The 26537-nt window shown below is 42.5% G+C and overlaps 1 protein-coding gene and 1 long non-coding RNA gene across 7 annotated transcripts in view; both read left to right on the plus strand.

Moving 5' to 3' along the window:
- Positions 1-13242, plus strand: part of trpm7 (transient receptor potential cation channel, subfamily M, member 7) — a 137883-nt gene extending 124641 nt beyond the window's left edge. For all 5 annotated transcript variants that reach the window (XM_041174948.1, XM_041174949.1, XM_041174951.1 and 2 more), the window contains 2 exons: positions 9267-9373; positions 12025-13242. In XM_041174948.1, the coding sequence (XP_041030882.1) occupies positions 9267-9373; positions 12025-12146 (229 nt within the window). In that variant the 3' untranslated portion in view covers positions 12147-13242. The remainder of the gene's footprint in view (positions 1-9266; positions 9374-12024) is intronic.
- A 2354-nt stretch (positions 13243-15596) lies between these two features.
- LOC121269968 lies at positions 15597-26188 on the plus strand. Of its 2 annotated transcripts, XR_005941455.1 has the most exons (5): positions 15597-15755; positions 16400-16497; positions 20647-20723; positions 21645-21899; positions 25605-26188. It is a non-coding gene; the product is annotated as an uncharacterized LOC121269968 (long non-coding RNA). The 2 variants fall into 2 exon arrangements; XR_005941454.1 differs by lacking the exon at positions 25605-26188 and having other exon boundaries at positions 21645-22639.
- The last annotated feature ends 349 nt before the right edge of the window (positions 26189-26537 follow it).

A 26537-nucleotide genomic window follows, 5' to 3' on the forward strand; every position in this document is an offset into this window, starting at 1 on the left:
GAAACATCTTTCCTGCATCTACCCTGTTGAACCCTGTAAGAATTTTCTATATTTGAATGAGATCACCTCTCATTCTTCTAAACTCCTCAGAATAAAGGCAGTTTATTTCATCTTTTCTCATAGGACAATCCTTCCATTCCAGGAATTAATTTAACAAACCTTTGTACGCTATGACAAGTGTATCTTTCCTTAGGTAAGGAAACCAAAACTGCACACAATACTCCAGGTGCGGTCTCACCAAGGTTCTATAGAATTGCAGTAAGACGTTTTAACTCCTGTACTTAAATCCTCTTGTAATAAAGACCAACATAACAGTTGATTTCTTAACTGCTTGATGTACCTGCATGTTAGATTTCAGTGACTCATGAACAATAACACCCAAGTCCCTTTGAGGTTCAATGCTTTCCAGCCTCTCGCCATTTAAAAAATACTTTATAATTCTGTTTTTACTACCAAGGTGGATAACCTCTCATTTCTCCACACCATATTCCATCTGCCAAATTTTTGCCCACTCAGCCTCTCCAAATCCCCTTGAAACTTCTTTGCAACCTCCTCACAATTCAGACTTCCACCTAGTTTTGTCATCTGCAAACTTGGAAATATTACATTTAATCCCCACATCCAATCATTCATATAAATTGTGAACAGCTGGGGCCCAAGCACTGGTCCTTGAGGTACCCCACTAGCCACAGCCGATCAATTTATTCCTACTGTTTTCTGTCCATTAACCAGTTTTTTTTATCCATTCCAGTATATTACCCCCAATCCCATGTGCTTTAATTTTGTTTACTAACCTCTTATCAAAAGCTTTCTGAAAATCCCCATTACCTATTCTGCGAGTTACATCTTCAAATAAGCCTCAGGTTTGTTAAACGTAATTTCCCTTTCATAAATTCATGTTTACTGTGCCCAATCCTACCATTATTTTCTAAGTGTCCTGTTATCACATCCATTATTATAGATTCTGGCATGTTCTCTACTACTGATGTCACGCTAACACATCTGTAGTTACATTTGCCACCTTCCAATCTGCATGGACCATTCCGAGTCTATAGGATTTTGAAAGATGACCACCAACACAGCCACCGCTTTTAGTACTCTGGAATGTAGATCATCAGGTCCAGGGGGGGTTATCTACTTTTAAATCCCATCAATTTCTCTACTACGTTTTTTTAACTAATAATATCTTGTAGTTCCTCATCTAAACAAGTCCCTTGATGCGCCATTATTTCTGAGAGGTTTTTAGCATTTTCCTTTGTAAAAACTGTAAAACAGTATTTATTTAGCTTCTCTGCCATTTTCTTATTCCCCATTATAAATTCCCCTGACTTTGCTTGTAATAGAACCACATTTGTCTTTGCTCATCTTTTCTTTTACATAGCTATAGAAGCTTTTACAGTCTGTTTTTGTTTCTTGTTAGTTTACTCTCATTCTGTTTTCCCATTCTTAATCTTTTTCTTGGTCCTCCTTTACAGAATTCTAAAATGTTCCCAATTCTCAGGCTTACCAATTTTTTTGCCAACTTTATATTCCTTTTCCTTTGACCTGATACAAACCTTGACTTTTTTTCAAATTAGCAATGTTTGGAACAGAGATAGACAGATCTTTAATCAGTAAGGGAATTGAGGGTTATGGAGAAAAGGGAGGAAAGCGCAGTTGAGGATTATCAGATCAGCCATGATCTAATTGAATGGTGGAGCAGACTAGGGCCAAATGGCCTATGTCTGCTGCTACATCCTATGGCCTTTCCTTGCTGGGTTTTTGTGCATTAAAAGAATGTATTTTTGTTGTAAACTATATTAGTTGTTTAACAGTTAGCTGTTAACTGTTGTCCACCAGAGCCAGTTTGCCTCTCATCATCTTTGTTTCCTTAGTTTAGATTAAGACCCTCATCTTTGATTAAACTACATCAATTTCAAGCAATGTGAAATTCTATCATCATATGGTCACTTTTTTTCTAAAGGCTCCTTTACAACAAGATTATTATTTAGCGCTTCATTGCACAATACTAGATCTAAAAGAGCCCATTCCATAATTGGTTCCTCAACGCACTGCTCTAGAAAACCATCTTGCCTAAATCAGTCGGGAATGTTCTTTTTCCCTCTCGAGTCAGGGGAGTGGTTCTAATGCACATAAGTCAGGTGACCTTGGGAGGCCATCTTTTCCAGGCTTTTTGTGTCCTGTTTTAAAAAATAAAATGAGTTTGAAGGTCGGAATATGACCTGCCAGCACTGGGCATAACTTAGTTTCCTTATCCTTCACGACGAGTAGACTAGTTGGAATGCAAAGATAAAAACAAAAAAACTGCGGATGCTGGAAATCCAAAACAAAAACAAAAACAGAATTACCTGGAAAAACTCAGCAGGTCTGGCAGCATCGAAGGGTCATGAGGACTCGAAACGTCAACTCTTTTCTTCTCCGCCGATGCTGCCAGACCTGCTGAGTTTTTCCAGGTAATTCTGTTTTTGTTTTAGTTGGAATGCAATTTGCACAACAAGCCTCAATAAAACACTGGTTAGAACTAGGTGGAATACTGTTTTCAATTCTAAGCACCACACTGTGGAAAGGATGTCAAAGCCTTTGAGAGGATGCAGAAGAGATTTATTAGAATGGTACCAAGGATGACAGACTTTATCTGGAGAAGTTGAGGTTGTCGTCAGCAGCGAAAATTAATAACATCTTTGAAAGTTGTTTAAAGTCATGAATGGCTTTGATAGGGTAACGAAGGAGAAATTATTCCCAGTGATATAAGAATCAGTAATCAAAGGATGCAAATTCAGGGTAATTAGTAAAAGAACTGGAGATGACATGAAACATCTTTTTTTGCACAGCAAATTGGCATGATTGGGATACATCCTGAAAGGCTAGTAGAAGCAGATTCAATAGTAACGATCAAGAGAGGGGACAAAATTACAAGCCAAGAGAAAAGAGCAGAGTAGTGGGATTAATTGGATAACTCTTTCAAAGAAATAGCGCAAGCTGATGGGCTGAATCCATGTCTCCTGTGCTCAACTGAAATTAGAATGATAATGAAGTCAGTTGAGCATGTTTATGTAGCTAACATCTTTGCTATTAGATTATTGAATTTTAGCGATCTCACTGAGCAAAGGAGCTTGATTATGTAGTAAGCATATATTACATAAGCGTATTGTATATTCTGGGCTTGTAATTGGAATGTTAAGCAAGCAGCTGATATAACAGGGGCATCAGTGCCAGCCTCAATGCTTTATATTAGCTTCTATTCCTTATTCTGAAAATTACAACATTAATTAAATTATGGTTTGCAATATTATCACTGCCCAGGATATAATTGCTCAAATCACATGATGCATCCTGGACACTCGATACTTTGACTTGAAGCAGTATTAATGCCACTAAGTGCCAGCTCCATTGTATTTCCAAAGAACCAACTTAGTGTCAGACCTGAAAGTTCTGTGTTTTAACTGCTTTAATAAATCTACAGTACCTTAAATTGAGAGCAGGGATGTTTAGCTTATTAAATTATATAACACAGTCCATTCTTTGTCCACATGTAAATACATTGGTCATTTCAAGAAATATTACAATGGAAATCATACTAATTGCATTTATGGGAGTTCTTTTGTGCCTTGCTGTCACTTGCACGCAGTTGGCACCTGTGGCCTGTGCTCTTTATTAATGCTTCTGAAAGAAATCCTGTAACCCTTTGGCAAAGTCGAGTGCATTGCTTTATAGAATGAATAGTCCAGTGCATTGCTTTATAGAATGAATAGTCCAGTGCATTGCTTTATAGAATGAATAGTCAACTTTTGAAGTCTTGACTCCAACTGGATTTGTGACTACTTGTACAGATTGTGATTATTTATAATGGTTAGCCAATGTCAGTCAATAAATTATGTGGCTCATCACCGCTTAACATCAATACTGCTTCTCCAAATGTCAGAATTAATCTGAAAGCAGCGAAGCCATGAAGTTTTGAGTGTCTATTGCTAAATGTATAATTTCAACCATTTGAATGATCTCAAGGCTATGAAACACAAGCCATTCAGCCCAATTGGCCTATGCTGATGTTTGTTTCAACAAACCGCCTCCAATCACTCTTCACCTAACCCTATCAACATATCCTAACCCCCCTCCTGCATGTTTTGATCTAGCATCCCCTAAAATGAATTGACACTATTTGCCTAAACTACACCATGTGGTAGAGAGTTCCACATTCTCTCTACTCTCTGGACAAAGAAGTTTCTCTTGAATTCCCGGTTTAAGTTATTTATCAGCCTACTACCCTTTATTTATTTGTGATGGTTAAAGTTGTATTGCTCTCACGTGGTATCAGGCATCTCTAGATTTCCAGCCTTGCTCTATAATAAGCGTTTCAGTCCTGCCAGGCTGTCTCACAGACTATTCAAGCAACATCCTCACGAAATCATACCTTACAGATAGTATCCTAGACACCACCATCACCATCCCTGGGTTTGCCCTCCCCCATCAGCAGGATAGGCTCAGCAGAGGTAGGGACACAGTGGTATATAGTTGGGAGGGAGTTGCTCCGGAATTCCTCAACATCGACTCTGGACCCCTTGAAGTCTCATGGCATCTGGTCAAACATGGGCAAGGAAACCTCCTGTTGATTACCACGTACTGCCCTCCCTCAGCTGATGAATCAGTGCTCCTCCACGCTGGACACCACTTGGAGGAAGCACTGAGGGTGGCAAGGGTGCAGAATGTACTCTGAGTGGGGAACTTCAATGTCCATCACCAAGAGTGACTCAGTAACACCACTACTGACCAAGCTGGCCAGGTCCTAAATGACATAGCTGCTAGACTGGGTCTGCGGCAGGTGGCAAGCAAAAAACATACTTGATCTCATCCTCACCAACTTGCCTGCCTCAGTTGCATTTGCTGACGATATCAGTAGGAGTGTATCCACAACTGTGTGATCGTCAAAGTCCTGCCTTCACTTTGAGGATACCCTCCATCTTGTTGTGTGACACTACCACCGTTAAATGGGATAGATTTCAAACAGATCTAGCGATTCAAGGCTGGGCATCCGTGGGGCGCTGTGAGCCAGCAGCAGCAGAATTGTACTCGAATACAATCAGTAACCTCGTCGCCTGGCATGTCCCCCACTCTACCATTACCATCAAGCCAGGGATCAACCCTGGCTCAATGAAGAGTGCAGGAGGGCATGTCAGGAGCAGCACCAGGCATACCTAAAAATGAGGTGTCAACCTGGTGAAGCTATAAAACAGGGCTACTTGTGTGCCAAACAGCATAAGCAGCAAGTGATAGATGGAGCTAAGCAATCCCACAACCAACTGATCAGATCTAAGCTCTGCAGTCCTGCCACATCCAGTCATGAATGGTGGTGGACAGTGTGTGCCATCTACAAGGTGCACTGCAGGAATTCACCAAAGCTCCTTAGACAGCACCTTCAAAAACCTACGACCACTACCACCTAGAAAGACAAGGGCAGCAGATGGGTGGGAACACCACTACCTGGAAGTTCCCCTCCAAATCACTCACCATCCTGACTTGGAAATATTTCGCTGTTGCTGGGTCAAAATCATGGAACTCTCTTCCTAACAGCACTGTGGGTGTACCTACACCACGTGGACTGCCACAGTTCAAGGCAGCTCACCATCACCTCCTCGAGGGCAACTAGGGATGGGCAATAAATGCTGGCCCAGCCAGCAAAGCCCAGAACCCGTGAATAATAAAAATAAGTCCTCCCCTGAGGGAGCCTCAGTTCATCTCTCTAGTTTCTTGATCCATGTGCCACATCCCTCTTCAAGCTCATTAATACTTTCTGCCCCATTACTTCATTGGGCACCCAACCTTTCTCCTCAGCCCCATGCTAGCTGATACTGCAAATAGTTCCCCCTCCTTGGGCACTGGCCCCCTTCCTCTCAAAAACTGATGTGATCAATCCTTTTTTTTAAATAAAGCTTCATCCCTCAGTTCTCATTAGCTACTTCTCATTATTCAAGGCAAACCAGGAGGGTGTTGGAGTTATTGAATTTGGTGGGGCAAAAAAGGGACTGGATGAGGGCTTCAGCAAGTGGCAAACTGAGGTAGGAGCAAAAGCAGGTGATGTTACGCGGCTGGAATCTGAGCTTGGAGTTAAACAGGATGGCAAGCTTTTGAACAGGCCTGGGTTGAGGGGGGGTGAGAGTCAATGGCAAATGTGCACAATGTCTAGGGACTAAAGACAAAGGCTTTGGTCTTCCACATGTTTAACTGGACATCAGGAGACATGTCTCCTGACATCTTGATGTTCCCTCCTAGGTGCCCATTTATTTAACTCTGTTTGAATCCTTCCTCCCCTCCCATCATAGCAAAACATCCTTAACTAGTCTCAACATTTTCTGTTGATGGTGCGTTATCTGATCTCATCTGCCTCGGCATGGACCTTCAAGTAGATTGATGACACCCCGTCCTTTAACACAGCGCCCCCCCCTTATCCAGCCTCCTGAGACTGTGTGCTTACTTGGTTTAATTCTTGCCTATCTGATGGTAGCTTCGCTTGACACCTCAGTATCACCTCTAGTTCTCTTAAGGACCTTGCCTTGCCACCTCTGCCTAACAAATGTTGGGGTCAGCTCCCAAAGGTGCAGATGGTTGTTGCTGCCGCTGGGTTCCACCGCCAGTCTTAACCCTTCCAGAATATCTCTTCTACCAATCTGCATGTTTGCTATCTAGTCCTAGATGAACAATTGCACTGTCCAGTTAAACAAGTGGAAGACCAAAGCCTTTGTCTTTAGTCCCTAGACATTGTGCACATTTGCCACTGACTGTCGTCAACGCCCCCCCACACCACCAAACCCAGGCCTGTTCAAAAGCTTGCCATCCTGTTTAACTCCAAGCTCAGATTCCAGCCACGTAACATCACCTGCTTTTGCTCCTACCTCAGTTTGCCACTTGCTGAAGCCCTCATCCAGTCCCTTTTTTGCCCCACCAAATTCAATAACTCCAACACCCTCCTGGTTTGCCTTCTGTCCTGCATCCTTAAGATATGTTGTCCAGATGCTATCCTGCCCTGTTAGTTAACCCATCACCATGTTTATGCTGAGTTCTAATGTCTCCTGGTTTCCCCCAAAACCTTAAATTTAATGTTCTTATCCATGTGTTTAGATTCTTTTGAGATTTCCCTCCTGTCCCTAACTTCCTTTAGCTTTAGAACTTCCTTCACTACTGCCCTCACCCACATAATCTCGTCTGATTCTAAACCTCAGTCTTTCCTGTAACTCTGTCCCCCAACGCCACCCCCAACCCCATGCCCAAACTGATAGCTATTGCACATTGGAATTCCCTCCATAAACCCCTCCCCCCCCCCTACTTCTCTATCCTCTTAAACTTGATCAAACAGTTGGGTTTTTGCTCACCTCTCAAACTTCTTTAACTATCATTTTCCTCACTCTTCTGTGAAAATCCCTGGAATGTTTTTCTACATTGAAGCAATTTATAAATGCTTATAATGGCAATACAGAAATGGACAGCTCAGCCCAACCAGTCAGTGTTGGTGTTTGAGTTGGTGCTGAGTTTTTCCAGGTATTTTTAATTTTGTTTTGGATTTCCAGCATCTGCAGTTTTTTGCTTTTATCATAGTGTTGGTGTTTATCCCTGCATGCACAGCAGTCTTAATCCCGTGCCTATCCTGTCCTATCAGCCCTTCTTTATTCCACTCCTTCCTTTCTACAAAACCCGGTCTAAACTATTGTTAAAAGTTGACACGGTTTCACTTTCCTTTACTTAACTCCTCGTAGTGAATTCCAGTCTCTCAACCCTCTGTATTTAAAAAAAGAATATTTCTGCTACTTTCTCCTAAATAACTTGCATTTAATTTCATATCTAGACCACTCAACCACTAGAAGCTTTGTGTACATGGGTAGGAGCTATGGCTCAGTAACACTTGCTATTGAGTCAGAGTGTGTGCATTCAGCCGTCAGCCCCCCACTTCAAGACTTGTGTGTGTAATCTAGGCTAACAGTTCAGTGCAGTACTGAGAGTGTTCTGCACTGTCATAGGTGCAGGTTTTTAAATGAGAAATTAATAAAGATCTGTACGCTCTCTCAGGTGGATGTAAAAGATTCCATGCACTTTTTTTTTAAAAAAGGGCAGGGCCAGTTCTCTATGTCCTAGCCAACAGTTCTCTCTAAACAAACATCACTGAAACAGATGACCTAATCATTTACTTCACTGCTGTTAGTGGGACCTTGCTGTGCAAAACTTGGTTTGTCATGTTTTCATTCATTATAACAATGACTGCATTCCAATAGTATTTCATTGGCCTTGAAGTACTGAGTTGCCTGAGGTTGTGAAAGGTGTTACAAAATGCAAGTTCCTCATTATGCTGTCCTGTAGTAGTGAGCTGCCCAAAGGCAGGTCCCCTGTTCGTTTCTCCGCACCTCGTTGTCCTGTGTTTTCCTCTTCAGTTGTTGCTAAGAGCCTCCCATTTTCAATTTCAATGAGCAATATGACCAAGGAAAAGAATAAAAGTTGGTTTCCTGTTGCCTTCCTCATGCACTTAAAGTAAATACAAGTCCTCTTCCTGAAGGATCCTCCGCCCGTAAGCAGCCCATGTCCATTCCACTATCATTGCTGAAATTTTGCTGGTTCTGCTGTTGAGCTTGGCTTGTAGTCCTGAGCATGGGACCTTTACCTGAGCCAGGGGGTTTCACAAAAGGACAAAGACAATCAACCCATGAGGTCTCAAATGAACCTGTTACCCTGACTCTGCCCTATTCCTTCATAATTTTAAACACCAAACAAATTCCCTGTGATCTATTTTTTCTAATATAAACCACTCTAGTTTTTTACCAAGTGTTTCTTCATATTTGCATTTCCCCATAACTAAGCTACATTCTCATGAATCTATCACATCCTGTTGCCTCAAAATCCCTCTTATTATGTAGAAAACATAACTGAGGACAGTATGTGTTATATTCCAAATATGATCTTCCTAAGGCTTTACACAGATTCACCATTATATCTTGACACATCTGGTCAATATCTGCTGCGAGAAAACTCAGTATTACATTAGCTGATTTATGGCCTTATCCACTTGAAATGCTGCTATGTGCCTGCAACAAGAGACAGTTGAAAGGGAAACCCTCTTCAGTTTGTTCATTACTGAATGATCTAACTGAACATTTTGCCACTTGGGAAAAGCCATAATAATTTATTTGAGTCTGCAGACGGACTTGAAGCTTCCAGCTGCCTTACCTACATTGTGTGATAAAGTTGAGTTCTGTGCCTGGATTTTTTTCACAGTGTTTCTTTTTCAGGTCACATGACATGGTATTTGGACCTGCCAATTTGGGAGAAGATGCAGTTAAAAATTTTCGGACTAAACATCGTTGTAATTCCTGCTGTGGGAGACTCAAACTTCCTGGTAAGATCTATGGAGGAGTGTTTCCTAATTTCACTCTTGAAAGGTCTGGCTCCAATTTTTAAACTATGTCCCCCTGGCCTGACACTCCCCAAATAGCAGAAGTATTCAACACAAGAACAGAAAATGCTGGAAAAACTCAGGCCTGACAGCAACTGTGGAGAATAAAAAAGAGTTAACGTTTCGAGTCCATTTTACTCTTCAGAACTAAAAAGAAGTAAAAATGTAATGAAATTTATACTGTTTAGAGGAGGTTAGAGTGGGTGAAGCTGGATAGAAGGCCAATGATAGGTGGAGCCAAAGGAGAGACTGCCAGAGATGTCATGGATGAAAGGACAAAGGGGTGTTAACGATAGTGGTACTGGTTAGAGGAAGTGCTGATGGTGGCATTAAGGTCAGAAAGCAGAATATGATAATTGCAGGGCAAGGGTAAGCACTTTGGAAAGAACAACATGAACAAATGACAGGTGGCCTTTGTGGGAGTGGGGTGGAGGGACAGGAAAAAAGATACAAGGTAGGGATAAAAATAAAAATAAATGGATTTTAAAAAACTGAAAATGAACACTGAAAGAAAGGGATAAAAAGGGGGGGAGAATGGAGGAGAGAGTTCATGGTCTAAAGTTGGAGAATTCTCAATGTTAAGTCCGGAAGGCTTTAAGATGCCTTAAGTATCCATTTCCATAATAATGGATTTTAGCAGTTTCCCTGTGGCAGATGTTAGGATAACTGTCCTAAAGCTTCCTGCTTTGTCGTCTTCTTCTTGAATAAAGGTGTTACATTTGCTATTTTCCAATCCACTGGGACTCTTCCAGAATCTAAGGAGTTTTGGAAGATTATAATCAATGGTCAGCACTGTCTGAAAGCAAAACCACGAACAAGCCCATCGACTCTCTCAGCTACCTCGACTGCACCTCCTCACACTCTGCTTCCTGTAACGACACCATTCCATTCTTCCAGTTTCTGTCTCCATCACATCTGTTCTAATGATGCTCCCTTCCACAGTGGCACTTCTGGCATGTCTTCCTTTTTCATTGGCCAAGGATTACCCCCCTCCCCACTGTGCTAGACAGTGTCCTCAACCATGTTCGATCCATTTCCTCACCCCTTCTCCCTCCCAGAACCATGATGGGGTTCCTCTTGTTCTCCCTTTCCATGCCACCAGCTTCTGTATTCAAAGGGTTATCCTCTGCCATTTCTGTCAACTCCAGCACCAAATGCATCTTCCTCTCCCCTCGTCTGTCAGCATTCTGTAGGGCTGTTCCCTCTGTGACATCCTGCTCCACTCCTCTTATCACCCTTAGCATGTCATCTCCTTCCCACAGCACCTTCCCATTTAATCTCAATAGGCATAAGACCTGCCCTTTTACCTCCTCCGTCCTCACCATCCAAGGCTCAAAACACTCCTTCCAGGTGAAGCAGCAATTTACTTGCACTTCTTTTAGTTTTAGTCCACTGTGTTTGCGCTCTCAGTGTGGTCTCCTCTACACTGGGGAGACTAACACAGACTGGATGGCCCCGTTGCAGAGCACCATCGCTCCGTCCACAAGCATGACCCTGACGTTCCTGTTTCTTGTCATTTTAATTCACCATCCGGCTTTCACGCCCACATTTCTACCCTTGGCCTGCTGTAGGAAATATGGAAGCACAAATGAATCAGAGGCCACCTTTTGACATGAATAGAGAATTGGGCATGAGGTAGGAAACAGTAGGGCTAATAGGTATGTACTCCACTTGACAGGATGTGACTGGTATTCCCCAGGAATCTGTACCCAGGCCTCAGCTCCTTACTGTATTTATCAATGACTTGGGGAAAGTAATAAATGACATTTATCTAAGTTTGCAAATTACACTAATAGTACAGGTAAGAATAAAAGTTTGCAGAGGAACATTAGACTAACAGATCGAACAAAACTGGCAGAGAGAGTTTAATATGGGGAAGTCGGGTCATCTGCTTTGGATCTAAGAAAGATAGGTTAGAATATTTCCTAAATGACAGGAGCTAAGAACTATGGAGGAACAGAGATTTAAGGGTCCAAGTATAGAAATCACAGACTGGTAGAAAAAATGTATTAAGCTAATGAAATGCTAGCCTTCACCTCAAGTTGGGTGGAATACAAAAAGTGAAAGTTATGCTACAATTATGCTCTGGTTCTTCCACATCTGGAACACTGCATTCAGTTCTAAACATGCACCTCTGGAAGGGTATACTGGCTTTATAGGAGGCCACAAGAGAACATTCACCTGAAATACCCAGAGCTAAAGGAGTTAAATTTTGGGGACTATTTGCGTCGACGAGGCTTGTATTCCTTTGACTATAGAAAATTGAGGTGTTTCAGATGTTTAATGGATTTGATATGGTCAATACAGACCATCTCCAGCTGCTTCTACAAACAATGAATTACTTTCCAGTTGAGTGGCTTCTAATGACAAACACACAAGCTGTTTTACACAAAACAATGAAATGATTGAGTTTCTGTTGCTTTCGATGGATATTAATTGGAAGGGGAAAGGCTGGCTAGGACAGCAGACAATAGCAGATCTCCTCCCCTCTCAATTGTTTTAACACCAGCAAAAAAAAGACAATGAGAGAATCTACTTAACTTACCTTAACACACAACGAAAATGTAATGTCTCATTTTCTGTGCTTGACTTAGATATCAAGCGAAACGATTATACACCAGACAAAGTGATGGTTTCTCAAGAGGGTGTAGAAGTTGCAATCCAGTCTGGCAGTGGTACCAAAGATGTAAGAAATTCTATACGCTTGATGATTTAGGAGAACGGTACGGGGGAAGTTTCCTCAAGCTAGCTTGAAATTGCCTGAAGTCGCCTCTGTTGCTGTATCTGAAGGAATTTTGTGGATGGGACTTGGAAAATCTAACCTTGAACGATGCATCGCATTGAAGGGGTAAAGAATGCTGTGACCTACCTGTAGTCTTATGTAATGCATTGACAGTACAACCTAAATGTTAACTGGCTATTTTGTACTTGTCTTGACCTGTTGAGAATTGCAGCAAAGACATGAGCAGCAGACGCTGACAATGTTAGTGACCTGTAGCAATGCACAGCAGAAAAGAAAAGGTACACTTAGGAGCAATCTATGTGCAAAGCAAACTTAATTGAACAGTGTCAAAATTTTAAACAAAGTCACATGTCCAATTTTAAGTCTTCACACATTTTAAACTTTTTTTAATCAATTTATTAAGTAAAGCCATGTAAACTGGTAAAACTCAACTGCATGAGGTGCAAATTATGTTTATTCAAACCAAGAGTTACCTTGCAGAAAAATACCCAATAACATGTTATGGTTTTCTGACAATCAGACAAGTTTTAAAAGGCCTATCAATAATAAATATGCTAAATATCTGATCATTGTCTAGCCAGCACTGTCAAAAGAATGTTCTGGTGACCTGATTTTTAATGAATTTCAATTGTGTAGACACTTTGGTGTAATGCTAGTATTTGTGGTACATGCAGATTGAACTTAAAAGAAAAAGTATTGAAATCCTTGTAAATATGGTAATGGGCAGATTGCAATCTATCTTTATGCAAATAAATGAGACCGTAATCTGTTGAATTGTCAACATGATAAAGCCACGTGTCTACCTTTAAATATTTATGTAAATGGTGGCATTGAGGCATCTTTTCTATGTTACAAAAAGAGGTACTATTGTCATTTTTAAAAAGGGTGTTTATATGAACTGTATAATTTTTAATCTAATGTATCTTATAGATACTGTTCCTAAGGCACGAAATACAACTTGTAATAAAATAAGATGGCGGTTTTACATAGGTTGGATGTTGAAAGACGAGAGTTAATGGGATCATGCTGCATAAATTTTGTACATTTAATCTAATAAAAGATTTTTGAAATAAATGTTGTGTGCTCTATGTCCCAGCCTTCAGTTCACATGTGAAAGAATTTTGTAAGAGCTATTCAAATAAATTATTGATGGACAGATTAAAAAAAAGCCTATGATATTTGAACAAAGCCCAATGAAATTCATTATCAATGGTTTCTGGTGTAAAAATACCAACTGTGACTTCCTATTTATCAAATTACTGGGTTAATGTCAATAGCAATTACCAGCAGGTGTACATTAGTAGGTCACGTTCCAATGAGAAGAGAGATTATGTACCCATACAACTAATGGAAAATCTCATAAACTAGAATTTGCTGGATAACATTCATAAGTGGAAGGAGCAGATTATAACCAGAAAATCTCTAGCAATGACTTCCTTCTTTTGGCACCCTTCTTCCCCCACCCAACACCACCTTTTCTTCCCCCACACACCACCACCTTTTTTTCCTCATCTATATAACTTGGGTGACGCCATTCACTAACGTTAGATATGAGGTCAGAGGGGCAGATTCTACGGGGTATCTTAAAAGAAGCAAGCAAGATAGAGAGGCAAAGGTGTAATAAGGTGAAGAGGGTACTCCCTCCAATCCAGCAACTACCACATAGGCCAGTTGAAGAGAAGTTACAATCCCCAATCACACAGCAACCACAGAGACTCTGGCTTCCTTTAACCGGTTTTATTCAAACATAAGCAAGGGAGCTGCAATCATTCCTAAGAATGAAGACCCAGCCCCCAGATTGATTACATTTCATTACTTTTGTATTTTTTCTTATCACAATACATTTGAGTACATTTGTATACATCCAATCGGTAACTGAGACACAGGTACCATGTTAAAACTATCCTATTGAGTACATAAACATGTGATTTTGCTAACCAATTATTCTAAAGGGTGTATACATAATTATATTATCCAATCAAAATTAAAACACGTATGCAAAGACGTTGATTCTCACAACTAAGGACTGTGTTTCATCAAAGCCCTCTGTTTTTGTATGTCCTCCCATATCTAAGCTAAAACCATCAGCCCCTTCCCTATGTGAGAGGGGAGTACATGTAATCTAATTTATGCCCTTCTTGTGTCTTCAGCCTGACTCTCAAGGCTGTGCAATGTTCATCTGGTAATTGTCAACTCAGTGTGCTTATCAGCCATGTCTGCCTGGAGATTTTAAGTGTTCTTCAGTAAATTCTTAGTGTTCTCTTAGCATTTTTAATTTTCCCCTAACAAAGGGAATTCCAGAGCTTGGGGCCTAGGCAACTGAAGGCACAACTACCATTGATGGAGTAATTATAATTGGGAATGAACAAGAGTGCAGGTATCTCAGATTGTGGGGTTGGAGAGAATTTTAAAATCAAGACGTTGCTTAACTGGGAGCCAGTACAGGTCAGTGAGCACAGGGACGATAGGGGAATGGGCATTGCTGAGAGTTAAGACGAGCAGCAAGGTTTTGGGTGATCAGTTTTATGGTGGATAGAATGGGAGAGCAGCCAGAATGTGCTGGAATAGTCAAGTGCAGAGGAGATGGAGGAGGATTTCAGCAGCAGGTGAGTTGAGACAGATGAAGTCGAGTAATGTTACAAAGGTGAGAATAGATTGTCTTAGTGATGGTTGGAAACTCATCTCAGGATCAAGCATTAATACCAAGATTGTGAATAGACTGACAATCTCAGACAGTTGCCAGGGAGATGGAGTTGGCAGCTAGGGATTGGAGATTGGAGCAAGTACTGAAAACAATGGTTTCAATCTTTGCCATATTTAATTATGTCACTTCTTCCGGTCCTACAACCTGCCCATTCCTTTGACTCTGGACCTCTTGTGAATGCCAGAGTTGCTGAGTTTTTTTAAGCACTTTCTGTTTCTATTTCAGATCTCTAGGATCTGCAGTTTTTGTTTTATTTATCCTCTTAGAAATTCACCTGACCAAAGCTTATACTTCAGCTGTGGCCTAAAACACATGATCTGGTCATTATGCCAGTGCTGTTTATGGGATCTTACTGTGTGCAAATTGATTGCTGCTGCTTTGGGAAGTCGGAAGGTGCTAGTTAAAGGCAAATCTTTAAAAACATTTAACCGAACGACCTATTTTGGATGGTAGTTATGTCACTTTCATGGTGGTGCGAGTGTAATTCGAAAGATTGTCCAATGTGTGCTTGGTGGGGCAAAGGGTCAGTGGCCGGAGGCTGGCCCCCGGATCACCGCCTCCTGTTTCATGTTGAATGAATCACAAAGTGAGGTCCCGGTGACGCTGCGGTTTGTGCCCGGGCTAAAGGAGAGAGAGAGAGGGGGCCCGGACAGGGACTGAGTGACCGGACAGGGGCCGAGTGACTCCGGCCCTGGTTGTATCCGCCTCCCGGGGATGACGTGCTCGGGGCGGTGTCTTCGCTGCGGAGGCTGCGGCTGCGGCTTCGATCCGGAGTTGCTCCAGTCGGAGAGTGAGCGAAGGTTAGCGGAAGATTTAGCGGAAAGCAGCGACGCTGTGGGCGATTTGCCGATGGCGGTGGAAGTGACAATCGAATATTGGTAAGTAAAGTGTTTAAAGCGCCCAAGCCTCTGGGTGAACTCAGTGCCGGTGTCCACCCAAAGCCGGGGACAGGTCAGTGTCCGGCTGTTGGCGTCCCAGAGACAGACCAGCAGCTGCATTTTAGTTTACCAAATTTTAGTGTTAGTTTGACAGCGATGACTGAATCTTCAGTGCGAGGAGCCGGCATTTCTGGCTGAAATTTAACTTCTTTAATCCTGAAATTGACAAGAACTTGAGTTTTCAGATGGGGCAAAACCCCAGATTTAAATCGGGTTTGGTCACAGGAGAACTTCAGTTGATGATCAGCACAGCTCGATAGGAGATCGAACCGGGTTCGATAAACACCAACGAAGGAACCCTAAACCAGTAACAACTTTAAAAGAAATACATAGAAATAAATACAAAATGTTGGGAATATGCAAAGAAAAAAGGATTAAGCCGTTTGGTAGAACATTCCCTGCTGACAGATCAAACATGGAACTTCTTGGTATTTAGGGTTTCCAGGATTTGTGGTTTAATTTTTCAACATATAAGTATTAATGCTTGAGGCTGACTCCCAACCTGCAAAGCTCATCAACCAGTTTCCCAGAGGGAGGGGTGCTGTACAGTGAAAGTTTAACAATCTTTGTAAATCTCTCCCCAGTTCTGGATGAGGATTCCTGGCCCATTTCCTGACCCTAGCAGATGAAATCACGGAGCAGGTTCCTGGTGTCAAGGTTACGGGTTTCATTGGCCAGACAGGTAAGTGAAACAAAAACAAAAAAACTGCGGATGCTGGAACTGCCACTGCTCTTCAAGAAATGCCTACCTCCTTGAAGAAGTTCTGTTCCTCTCTGCGACAAGATTTCCGGATCTCTCTGTTGCCTTGTTCACCTTCATTGCTTTCCATTTCTCTCCTAGTGTTTGACAAGGTGTTTACTAAAACCCGCTTTCACAGCCATATCTCCTTTCTCAGTGACTGTCTCCGTCTCCGACTTACCCCACGTGGATTTCAACTGAAATTCCACCCCTCATGTTTCGAACCCACCCAGGATTACAGGTATCTCCGGGACATAAAACGTTTCTCGGACTGCTGTTCCCGTCACATTCTGAAATCCACTCTCAGTGCCATGCGCCGCCATATGAACACACTCGACCTCTCCCTCCAGCAGCACCGCCGTACCCTTTTTCAAAGCTGCGCGTGCCCCCAGTTTCATTTTATCCTTCGGCTCATCCGACGCCTCAACAAGAAACTTTTTCTCTTTCTCTCAAGTGCTAAGGAACGCAAGCTCCAACAACTCATCGACACCAACACCCATCTAGGACCCTCCACCCCTGCCTGTCCCTCCGTCCCCACCTCATCTTCCAATCCCAACCCCAGCCGTGTATTCACTATACCCCCTGACCTTCCCCTCTCCGATGCTGAACGTTCAGTGCTCAGCAAAGGACTTAGTTTCATACCCTTACGCCCTCACCTCAATGAATTTCGGGCTCGGCATGATACTGAACTCTTCTTCCGCCGTCTTCGTCTCCGGGCTCACTTCTTTGGGCAGGAGTCCTCTCCCAGTTCAACGGATCCTTTTACCCATCTCCAATATTCTCCCTCCACCTGGACCCCTCCCTCTGGATTCTTACCTTCTCTTGATCTTTTCATTGAGAACTGTCGGCGCGATATTAGTCATCTCAATTTCTCTGCTCCTCTCACCCATTCTAACCTGTCTCTCTCTGAACTTACTGCACTCCATTCTCTCAGGTCCAACCCTGACATTGTCATCAAACCCGCTGACAAGGGTGGTGCTGTTGTTGTCTGGCGCACTGACCTCTACCTCGCGGAGGCTGAGCGTCAACTCGCAGACACTTCCTCCTACCTCTCCCTGGACCATGACCCCACCACTGAACATCAAGCCACTGTTTCCAGGACTGTCACTGACCTCATCTCCTCTGGGGATCTCCCTCCCACAGCTTCCAACCTGATAGTCGCCCAACCTCGGACGGCCCGCTTCTATCTCCTACCCAAAATCCACAAACAGAACTGCCCCGGTAGACCGATCGTCTCAGCTTGCTCCTGCCCCACAGAACTCATTTCTCGTTATCTTGACTCCCTTCTTTCTCCCCTTGTCCAGTCCCTTCCCACCTACATCCGTGATTCCTCTGACACCTTACGTCACATCAACAATTTCCAGTTCCCTGGCCCCTACCGCTTCCTCTTCACCATGGACGTCCAATCCCTTTACACCTCCATCCCCCACCAGGATGGTCTGAGGACCCTCAGCTTCTTCCTCGAACAGAGGCCCGAACAATCCCCATCCACCACTACTCTCCTCCGTCTGGCTGAACTTGTTCTCACGCTGAACAATTTCTCCTTCAACTCCTCTCACTTCCTCCAAATAAAAGGTGTGGCTATGGGTACCCGCATGGGCCCCAGCTATGCCTGTCTCTTTATGGGGTATGTGGAACATTCCTTGTTGCAGTCCTACTCCTGCCCCCTTCCACAACTCTTTCTCCAGTACATCGATGATTATTTCGGTGCCGCTTCATGCTCTCGTCAGGACTTGGAAAAATTTATTAATTTTGCTTCCAATCTCCACCCCTCCATCATTTTCACGTGGTCCATCTCTGACACTTCCCTTCCCTTCCTTGACCTCTCTGTCTCAATCTCTGGTGATAGACTGTCCACCAATATCCATTACAAACCCACCGACTCCCACAGCTATCTCGACTACAGCTCCTCACACCCCACTTCCTGTAAGGACTCCATCCCATTCTCTCAGTTCCTTCGCCTCCGTCGCATCTGTTCCGATGATGCTACATTCAAAAACAGTTCCTCTGACATGTCCTCCTTCTTCCTTAACCGAGGTTTTCCACCCACGGTCGTTGACAGGGCCCTCAACCGTGTCCGGCCCATCTCCCGCGCATCCGCCCTCACTCCTTCTCCTCCCTCCCAGAAACATGATAGGGTCCCCCTTGTCCTCACTTATCACCCCACCAGCCTCCGCATTCAAAGGATTATCCTCCGCCATTTCCGCCAACTCCAGCATGATGCCACTACCAAACACATCTTCCCTTCACCCCCCTTATCGGCATTCCGTAGGGATCGCTCCCTCTGGGACACCCTGGTCCACTCCTCCATCACTCCCTACTTCTCAACCCCCTCCTATGGCACAACCCCATGCCCACGCAAAAGATGCAACACCTGCCCCTTCACTTCCTCTCTCCTCACCGTCCAAGGACCCAAACACTCCTTTCAAGTGAAGCAGCATTTCACTTGCATTTCCCCCAACTTAGTCTACTGCATTCGTTGCTCCCAATGTGGTCTCCTCTACATTGGAGAGACCAAACGTAAACTGGGCGACCGCTTTGCAGAACACCTGCGGTCTGTCCGCAAGAATGACCCAAACCTCCCTGTCGCTTGCCATTTTAACACTCCACCCTGCTCTCTTGCCCACATGTCTGTCCTTGGCTTGCTGCATTGTTCCAGTGAAGCCCAACGCAAACTGGAGGAACAACACCTCATCTTCCGACTAGGGACTTTACAGCCTTCCGGACTGAATATTGAATTCAACAACTTTAGGTCGTGAGCTCCCTCCCCCATCCCCACCCCCTTTCTGTTTCCCCCTTCTTTTTTTTTCCAATAAATTATAAATATTTTCCTTTTCCCACCTATTTCCATTATATAAAAAAAAAACCCACTAGAGCTATACCTTGAGTGCCCTACCATCCATTCTTAATTAGCACATTCGTTTAGATAATATCACCAACTTTAACTTTAACACCTATGTGTTCTATTGTACTATTGTCGTTGACATCTTTTGATGATCTGCTTCTATCACTCAGCAGGTCTGGCAGCATCGGCGGAGAAGAAAAGAGTTGACGTTTCGAGTCCTCATGACCCTTTGACAGAACTTGCCGCAAGTTCTGTCGAAGGGTCATGAGGACTCGAAACGTCAACTCTTTTCTTCTCCGCCGATGCTGCCAGACCTGCTGAGTTTTTCCAGGTAATTCTGTTTTTGTTTTGGATTTCCAGCATCCGCAGTTTTTTTGTTTTTATATATATATTATTGCTTCTATCACTGCTTGTTTGTCCCTACAACCACACCAACCCCCTCCACCTCTCTGTCTCTCTATCTCTCCGCCCCCCACACACACACCTTAAACCAGCTTATATTTCAGCTCTTTCCTGGACTCGAACTCAAGTTCTGTCGAAGGGTCATGAGGACTCGAAACGTCAACTCTTTTCTTCTCCGCCGATGCTGCCAGACCTGCTGAGTTTTTCCAGGTAGGTAAGTGAAACATCTTAACAAGAACTTGTTCAGACTTCAGCCAAAGATTGCAGCTGTGATGATACAGAAACTTCCAGGCCAAAACTTTGTGATAATGTTTTTACTGTTACTGTTTCCTGTCATTCTTACAACTTTGCAAACCTTTCAGCCTGGCTACCTCTGATTCATGTATCTTTCTCACTATCTGACCCCATAACCAGCAAAGTGGTTGTGGCATTTTCTACAATATCTTAACTTCCTTGTGAAATTTAGTGATTATCACATTTCCACCAAAAAAATCCACCCTACAGTGGCTGACAATTTCCTGTCTCATTAACCCAGTGGGCAGTCCTTGAGAGGCTGCGAGTGGAGGCTTCCCTCTCTCACTGGTACCTGTACTGTTGCCACATTGTTTCTTTCCCATGTTTACAGATGATGTCATTCTAACAGCAGCTTTTCCAAAGGGCCCATCACTTTCCCATCATGTTCAAACTCCACATCTGTGGCTCTGTTGGCAATGGGAGTCAGAAGTGGCGTACTTTCCCGGGCTAGCTAACTGTTAAACAGCTCCCTGAAATACATTTAATTTTGTGTGTGGCAGGTATTGCTGAGGTTAGTATAATGCCTGAACATATTTTTCTTTCTGTCGCAGGAAGTTTTGAGGTTTCAATTAACAACCAACTGGTTTTCTCTAAGTTGGAATCACATGGGTTTCCTTATCATAAAGATGTGAGTCAACACTATAAAATGTATTTTATTTAGAACCAAGACTAGAAGAATAAGATTGGACAGTCATGATATTCACCAATAGCACCTTTGGACCCAATGCCTTGCTCACTCACCACTCTGAGGAATACTCCATTATCTATCACACAATGAAACTGCTGCTGGGGGTTCCTGAAGAGCAATGTGAGACTTGATACCCTGTGTCAGAGAACAAATTCACGAGAGAAGGCAGGAGAAACCATAATTTTTCAATGTTGAGATGAGATGATTGAACAACTTAAAAGACAGTTAAATGGAAAGATAGGTCAGTTTTTGAGCTGTGGGTAGTACAAGCGAAAGCCCTGAAATCATTTAAGAAAAACTTGGATGCCAGAATCCGAGTGGTGTAAGATGTTTCTGGTCAGATGAACTCCTCCTTTGTCAGTATATATCAGGAAAACCTGAACATGGCTCCTGTCTACACTTCAAACTGCAGCATTGAAAGAATAGACCCTTTGTGTACATAACATGTCAGAAACATTAAAGCAAAAACATCACTCCCAGAGCAGTTAGAGAAATAAAATATCACCTTTTAGCATTGATAGCACTGAACAAAAGTCAGTAAATATTGGAGAATTCTTTCTGGATTAAACAAATATGATCCTGAGTGCTTGAATCATAGTTTCAATTGACGTCCCCTCATGGTGAACATTAACAAGACAGTGTATCTCAGGTGGAGCTGGAAGAGTTTGCTTTACCTTGTCAAACATAAGTACATTGTGGGTCAGTCTGAGAGTGGCAGGGCTGGGATATAGGCTGGATTGTGGGAAGGGAGGGGAGCTTGCAGTGACTGTAGTAATGCTGAAAGACTGCCATTGCACAGGGTGCCTGCACTTTCATTACTTATTCATGCTTGTGTTTTCAATCTTGGTTAATTTCCATCAGATCATTAAAGCAGTAAAGTCAGCTAAAGAAGGAAGTCTTGTGAAGAAGGTTACTTACCAGGAGCAGAAGAAGGGTTGTATCATCATATAACGGAAACCAAACGATGAGCAAAGAACCCTGATATAATTTGACAGTTTTCAACCAATGAAGCATTAGTCTGTTCATGACTGTTTTCCCCAAAAGTTATCGGTGAAGACATGAGGAAACATCAGAAGATGTGCTTCCCTGATTTGGAATCTGCTACAAATTTTTCAGGTGTTGTGTAGAGAATGACTGGTATAATATTGTTACAATTAAATTGGATTTATCTAATCTTTCTCATCCTGTTCCCATGTTAAGTAGCACACAAAATATCACAAGTCAGCAGCCCAGCCCACTTCAGCTCCAGAAACAAACTGTAGGTGTTACACTCAGCCCATTGAGACAGACGTCCCAGGCTCTATCTCAGTCCCGAGTAACTCCCTCGAGCTCAGTGGTGACGTGAATCTGTCAAGTTGCACTCACTCTTAAAACTGATATCAGGAGGCTGTAATGGGGAAGTGCTCAATGACGTTACCGGCATATTATGCCTGTGATGCAAAGCCTCCCTTTTGAGCTGTCCTTATGTACAAAGGAGAGAGTAGCCTTTTTGACGGTGTCTATGTGATCACTTTGAGATTGAGAGCTAAGCGGATGAATGTTGCTCATTTGCCATCTCATGGCAAACGTTGTGTGAGCTGTGCTGGTGAAAATGTCATGTCTGAGGAGCCACTGAACAGATGTATTCATCCAAAAGTTAGGTTTCTGTATATGTACCTGTGAACGAGTATTTCCAACAAAGTAATGGCTCGAAATGCTGGCCCACCTTTCACATTACTCAATATGGTGTGCTGTTAAATATCCTGTATTATCCAGCATGAGGGGCAGAATCTAAGTACTTTTATATCTGATGAATTTTGTTTTTCTTCCTGGATTAGACCTTCTCCAAACAAAATAAATGTTACTTTCATTTCAAAGACTGTTCTTTCTGATTAGGAAACTTAAAATAGGATGTAATAGACTGCGGCAAATATTCAACCACTCACTATGGAAATGGATTCCTGACTGGGTAAAAGCCATGAAGCTGGGTGCTGTAGCCCAGGTTTATCATGTAGATCTCAGTTGGTGCAGATACCAGGAACTGCCTTGTTTCTACATCTGTACAACGCACAACGAGGCTTTTCACGCAGCTGGACAGTAAGAAGTAAACTTTGTCTCCAGAACTAAATATTTGAGTTTTAGCAGTTTAAAAACTAAACTGATCGCTCCTGAGGCACAGTCCACAGATTTCTCTCACCATAGAAATGCAAGTTGTTTTGACACTGATCATATAAACAAATAAATGGTTAAAAACCTTCCCTTATCAGACAAGGTAGCCCCTTGTACCCCATTCCCCCATTCCACTTTTGGGGGACAAAACAAAGGAGTGAAAGGACCTGTCAAATTCCTCTTTGAGGGACTGCAGGAAATCATAGAGTCAGAGAGGTCTACAGCACAGAAAAAGGCCCTTCAGCCCATCGGTGTTAAATCAATGTGAATTCTAAGCTTTGGTGGTTTGCTCCTCACTTTTGTATTTTATAGTTGGCCCCAAATTCTCCAATCCTCATGTAGCTCAGATAACGTGTCCATCTGAATAGAATCCATTCCCTTAATTATTTTCTACATCTCAAATCATATCTCCTATGTTTTTCCCTGGACAAAGTCTCGCTTCCTTAAGCCTTTCCCAATATTTTGGAGCCCAAAGGCAGCTTGTAGACTTATTTTGGTCACTCTTCTCTGGGGCCTGAAGTTCCTCAGCAATCTGGACACTGTGTTCTAAGTACAGACAGATGTGGCCTTGTACAACACAAGTTCCTTCTGTGATATTGCATGTCCTGGCAAAAGACCCTGTCATGCCCAGTACAGGCATGAAGATATTACAAACTTTAAAGCTATTTTTTTTTAATGTACACAAACATTTAAGATGACCTCAGCATACCATGTGACTTCTTTGGCATTTGCATTGTTAGACAGTAGAGTCTGTGGCCAAGACCTGATTAACTATGGACCCGAATGAAGGAATATCTCAGCCACTTGCGATTCACACGTCTCATTGTTTAAGAATGGGCCAAACCTACAGGCTTTGCAGACAACTCGTCTCCATGTTGGGCCTATAAAGGGTGCATCTGGGGAATTGATCATGGAAAGTAGGGAGATGGCGGATGAATTAAACAGGTATTTTGCTTCGGTCTTCACTATAGAGGACACAAGAAATATTCCAGGAATAGCTGTAAATCAGGAAATGGAAGGGAGGGAGGAACTCGGGGGAAATTACAATTGCCAGGGAAGTGGTATTGAGCAAATTGTTGGGGCTGTGGGCTGACAAATCCCCAGGTCCAGATGGACTTCACCTCAAGGTCTTGAAAGAAGTGACTAGTGAGATAGTTGATGTGTTGGTTTTAATTTTCCAAAATTCCCTAGATTCAGGGAAGGTTCCATTAGATTGGAAATAGGTAAAGTAGCTCCTTTATTCAAAAAGGGAGGGAGACAGAAATCAGGAAACTACAGGCCAGTTAGCTTAGCAACTGTCATAGGGAAATTTTAAAAGCTTTTATTAAAGACATTATAGCAGGGCACTTGGAAAAATTCAAGGTGATCAGGCAGAGTCAACATAGTTTTGTAAAAGGGAAATTACATTTTAACCAATTTATTGGAGTTCTTTGAAGGAGTCACATGTGTTGTAGATAAAGGAGAACCGGTGGATGTACTGCACTTAGATTTCCAGAAGGCATTTGATAAAATGCCACATCAAAGGTTATTGCAGAAAATAAAAACTCATGGCATAGAGGGTAAAATATTGGCATGGATAGAAAATTGGTTGGCTAACAGGAAGCAGAAAGTTGGCATAAATGGGTCTTTTTCTGGTTGGCGTGATGTAATGAGTGGTGTGCCACAGGGATCAATACTGGGCCTCAACTTTTTACAATTTATATAAATGACTTGGATGAAGGGATTGAAGGGATGGCTGCCAAATTTGCTGATAACACAAAGATAGGTAGGAAAGCAAGTTACAAAGAGAACATAAGGACACTGCAAAAAGATATAGATAGATTAAGTGAGTGGGCAAAGATATGGTAAATGGAGTATAATGTGGGAAAATGTGAAATTGTCCATTTTGGCAGGAAGAATAGAAAGCATGTTATCTAAATGGTGAGAGATTGCAGAGCTCTGAGATTCAGAGGGATCTGGGTGTCCTGGTGCATGAATCACAAAAAGTTTTTATGGAGGTAAAGCTGGTAATTAGGAAAGCTAATAGAAAGTTATCCTTTATTGAGAGGGGAATTGAATACAAAAACAGGGAGTTTATACTTCAGTTGTACAGGACAATGGTGAGACCACATCTGGAGTATTGTATACAGTATTGGTCACCTTATTTAAGGAAGGCTGTAAATGCATTGGAAGCAGTTCAGAGAAGGTTTACCAGACTAATACCAGGAATGGGCGGTTGTTTTATGAGGAAAGGTTGGACAGATTAGGTTTGTATCCACTGGAGTTTAGAAGAGTAAGAGGCAACTTAACCTTTAAGATCGTGAGGGGTCTTGACAGGGTGGATGTGGAGAGGATGTTTCCTCTTGTGAGAGAATCTAGAACTAGGGGGTCACTGTTTAAAAATAAGAGGTCGCCCATTTAAGACAGAGATGAAGAGAATTTTTTTCTTGGAGGGTTGAGAGTCTTTGGAACTCTCTTCCTGAAAAGGCAGTGGAAGCAGAGTCTTTGAATATTTTTAAAACAGAGCTAGATAGATTCTTGATTAACAAGGGTGAAAGGTTATTGGGGATAGGCAGGAATTTGGGGTTGAGGTTACATTCAGATCAGCCATGATCTTATTGACTGGCAGACCAGGGTCAAGGGGCCAAGTGGCCTACTCCTGCTCCTAATTCATGTGTTTTTATGTTTCACCAGGGACCTTGAAGCTCATTGGGTGCCAGACAAACATGAAATGGGTCTCATCGACCTTTCATTGTGTTGTTATGTCTCCTCATCCCAAGCACAAAGGCCTTGAGGTTGCCTGAAACTCTCAGGATGTGAAAAGCCACAACACATGATGTTGACCGGTCTAACATACCATCTAATTTGGAAAAGGATTTGGGCTTGTCACAGTTCACATAAGGCAGCCATGTTTGTTACCTGCTTTTAAAAATATAACAGAAAAGTTGTTCTGAGACAAATCCCATCAGAAACACCATCTAACCAGCTACAAGACAACTACACAGCCAAGGCATACAGCTATATCCTGAAAGTGGAAGAATGGGTCTTCCCCTCCCAACTTATTCCAATTTCAAGCTCACCTGAGAACCAACCTCTCCTGGTAATTCAACTACAGAAAGCCTCTCAGTTTACTGAAAATCCTCCACTTTTACCAGATCTCCATTCCAGTTAAAGTTTCCAGCTACATGCCTGCTGAATGGAAGTGTCGGAAATAATTCCAGATTGTAATCATGTTAGCTTTTTCTCCATCTGTATCTGATCTTTGTGTGTTTGATAGTGTGTGCAAGATGTCACTTCAAATGTCTGGACAAGTGTGTGCTAATAAATAATCTTTATTTTTAAATTCACAAAAGCTTGCTGGAAAGCATTTAAATTGGGACAAATCAATCTGAGGGTAAGAACCTCACACATTAAAACACTTTGATCATGAACAACAATAAAATATATAAACTCTGCCTGTGAAAACCTTAACACCCCATTTGTTGACTTGGCAGTCTCCACATAATGCTATGGATATTCAGTGGTTGATTGTTGACTGCCCACCTCCCTCTTTTACCCCGAAACATCTTTTATTGTTTTGTTTAGTGTAAGAAAAATGCTAAATGAAAAAAGCAAAATACTGCAGAT

This window comes from Carcharodon carcharias, chromosome 26, assembly GCF_017639515.1.
Source record: "Carcharodon carcharias isolate sCarCar2 chromosome 26, sCarCar2.pri, whole genome shotgun sequence".
Taxonomy (NCBI): domain Eukaryota; kingdom Metazoa; phylum Chordata; class Chondrichthyes; order Lamniformes; family Lamnidae; genus Carcharodon; species Carcharodon carcharias.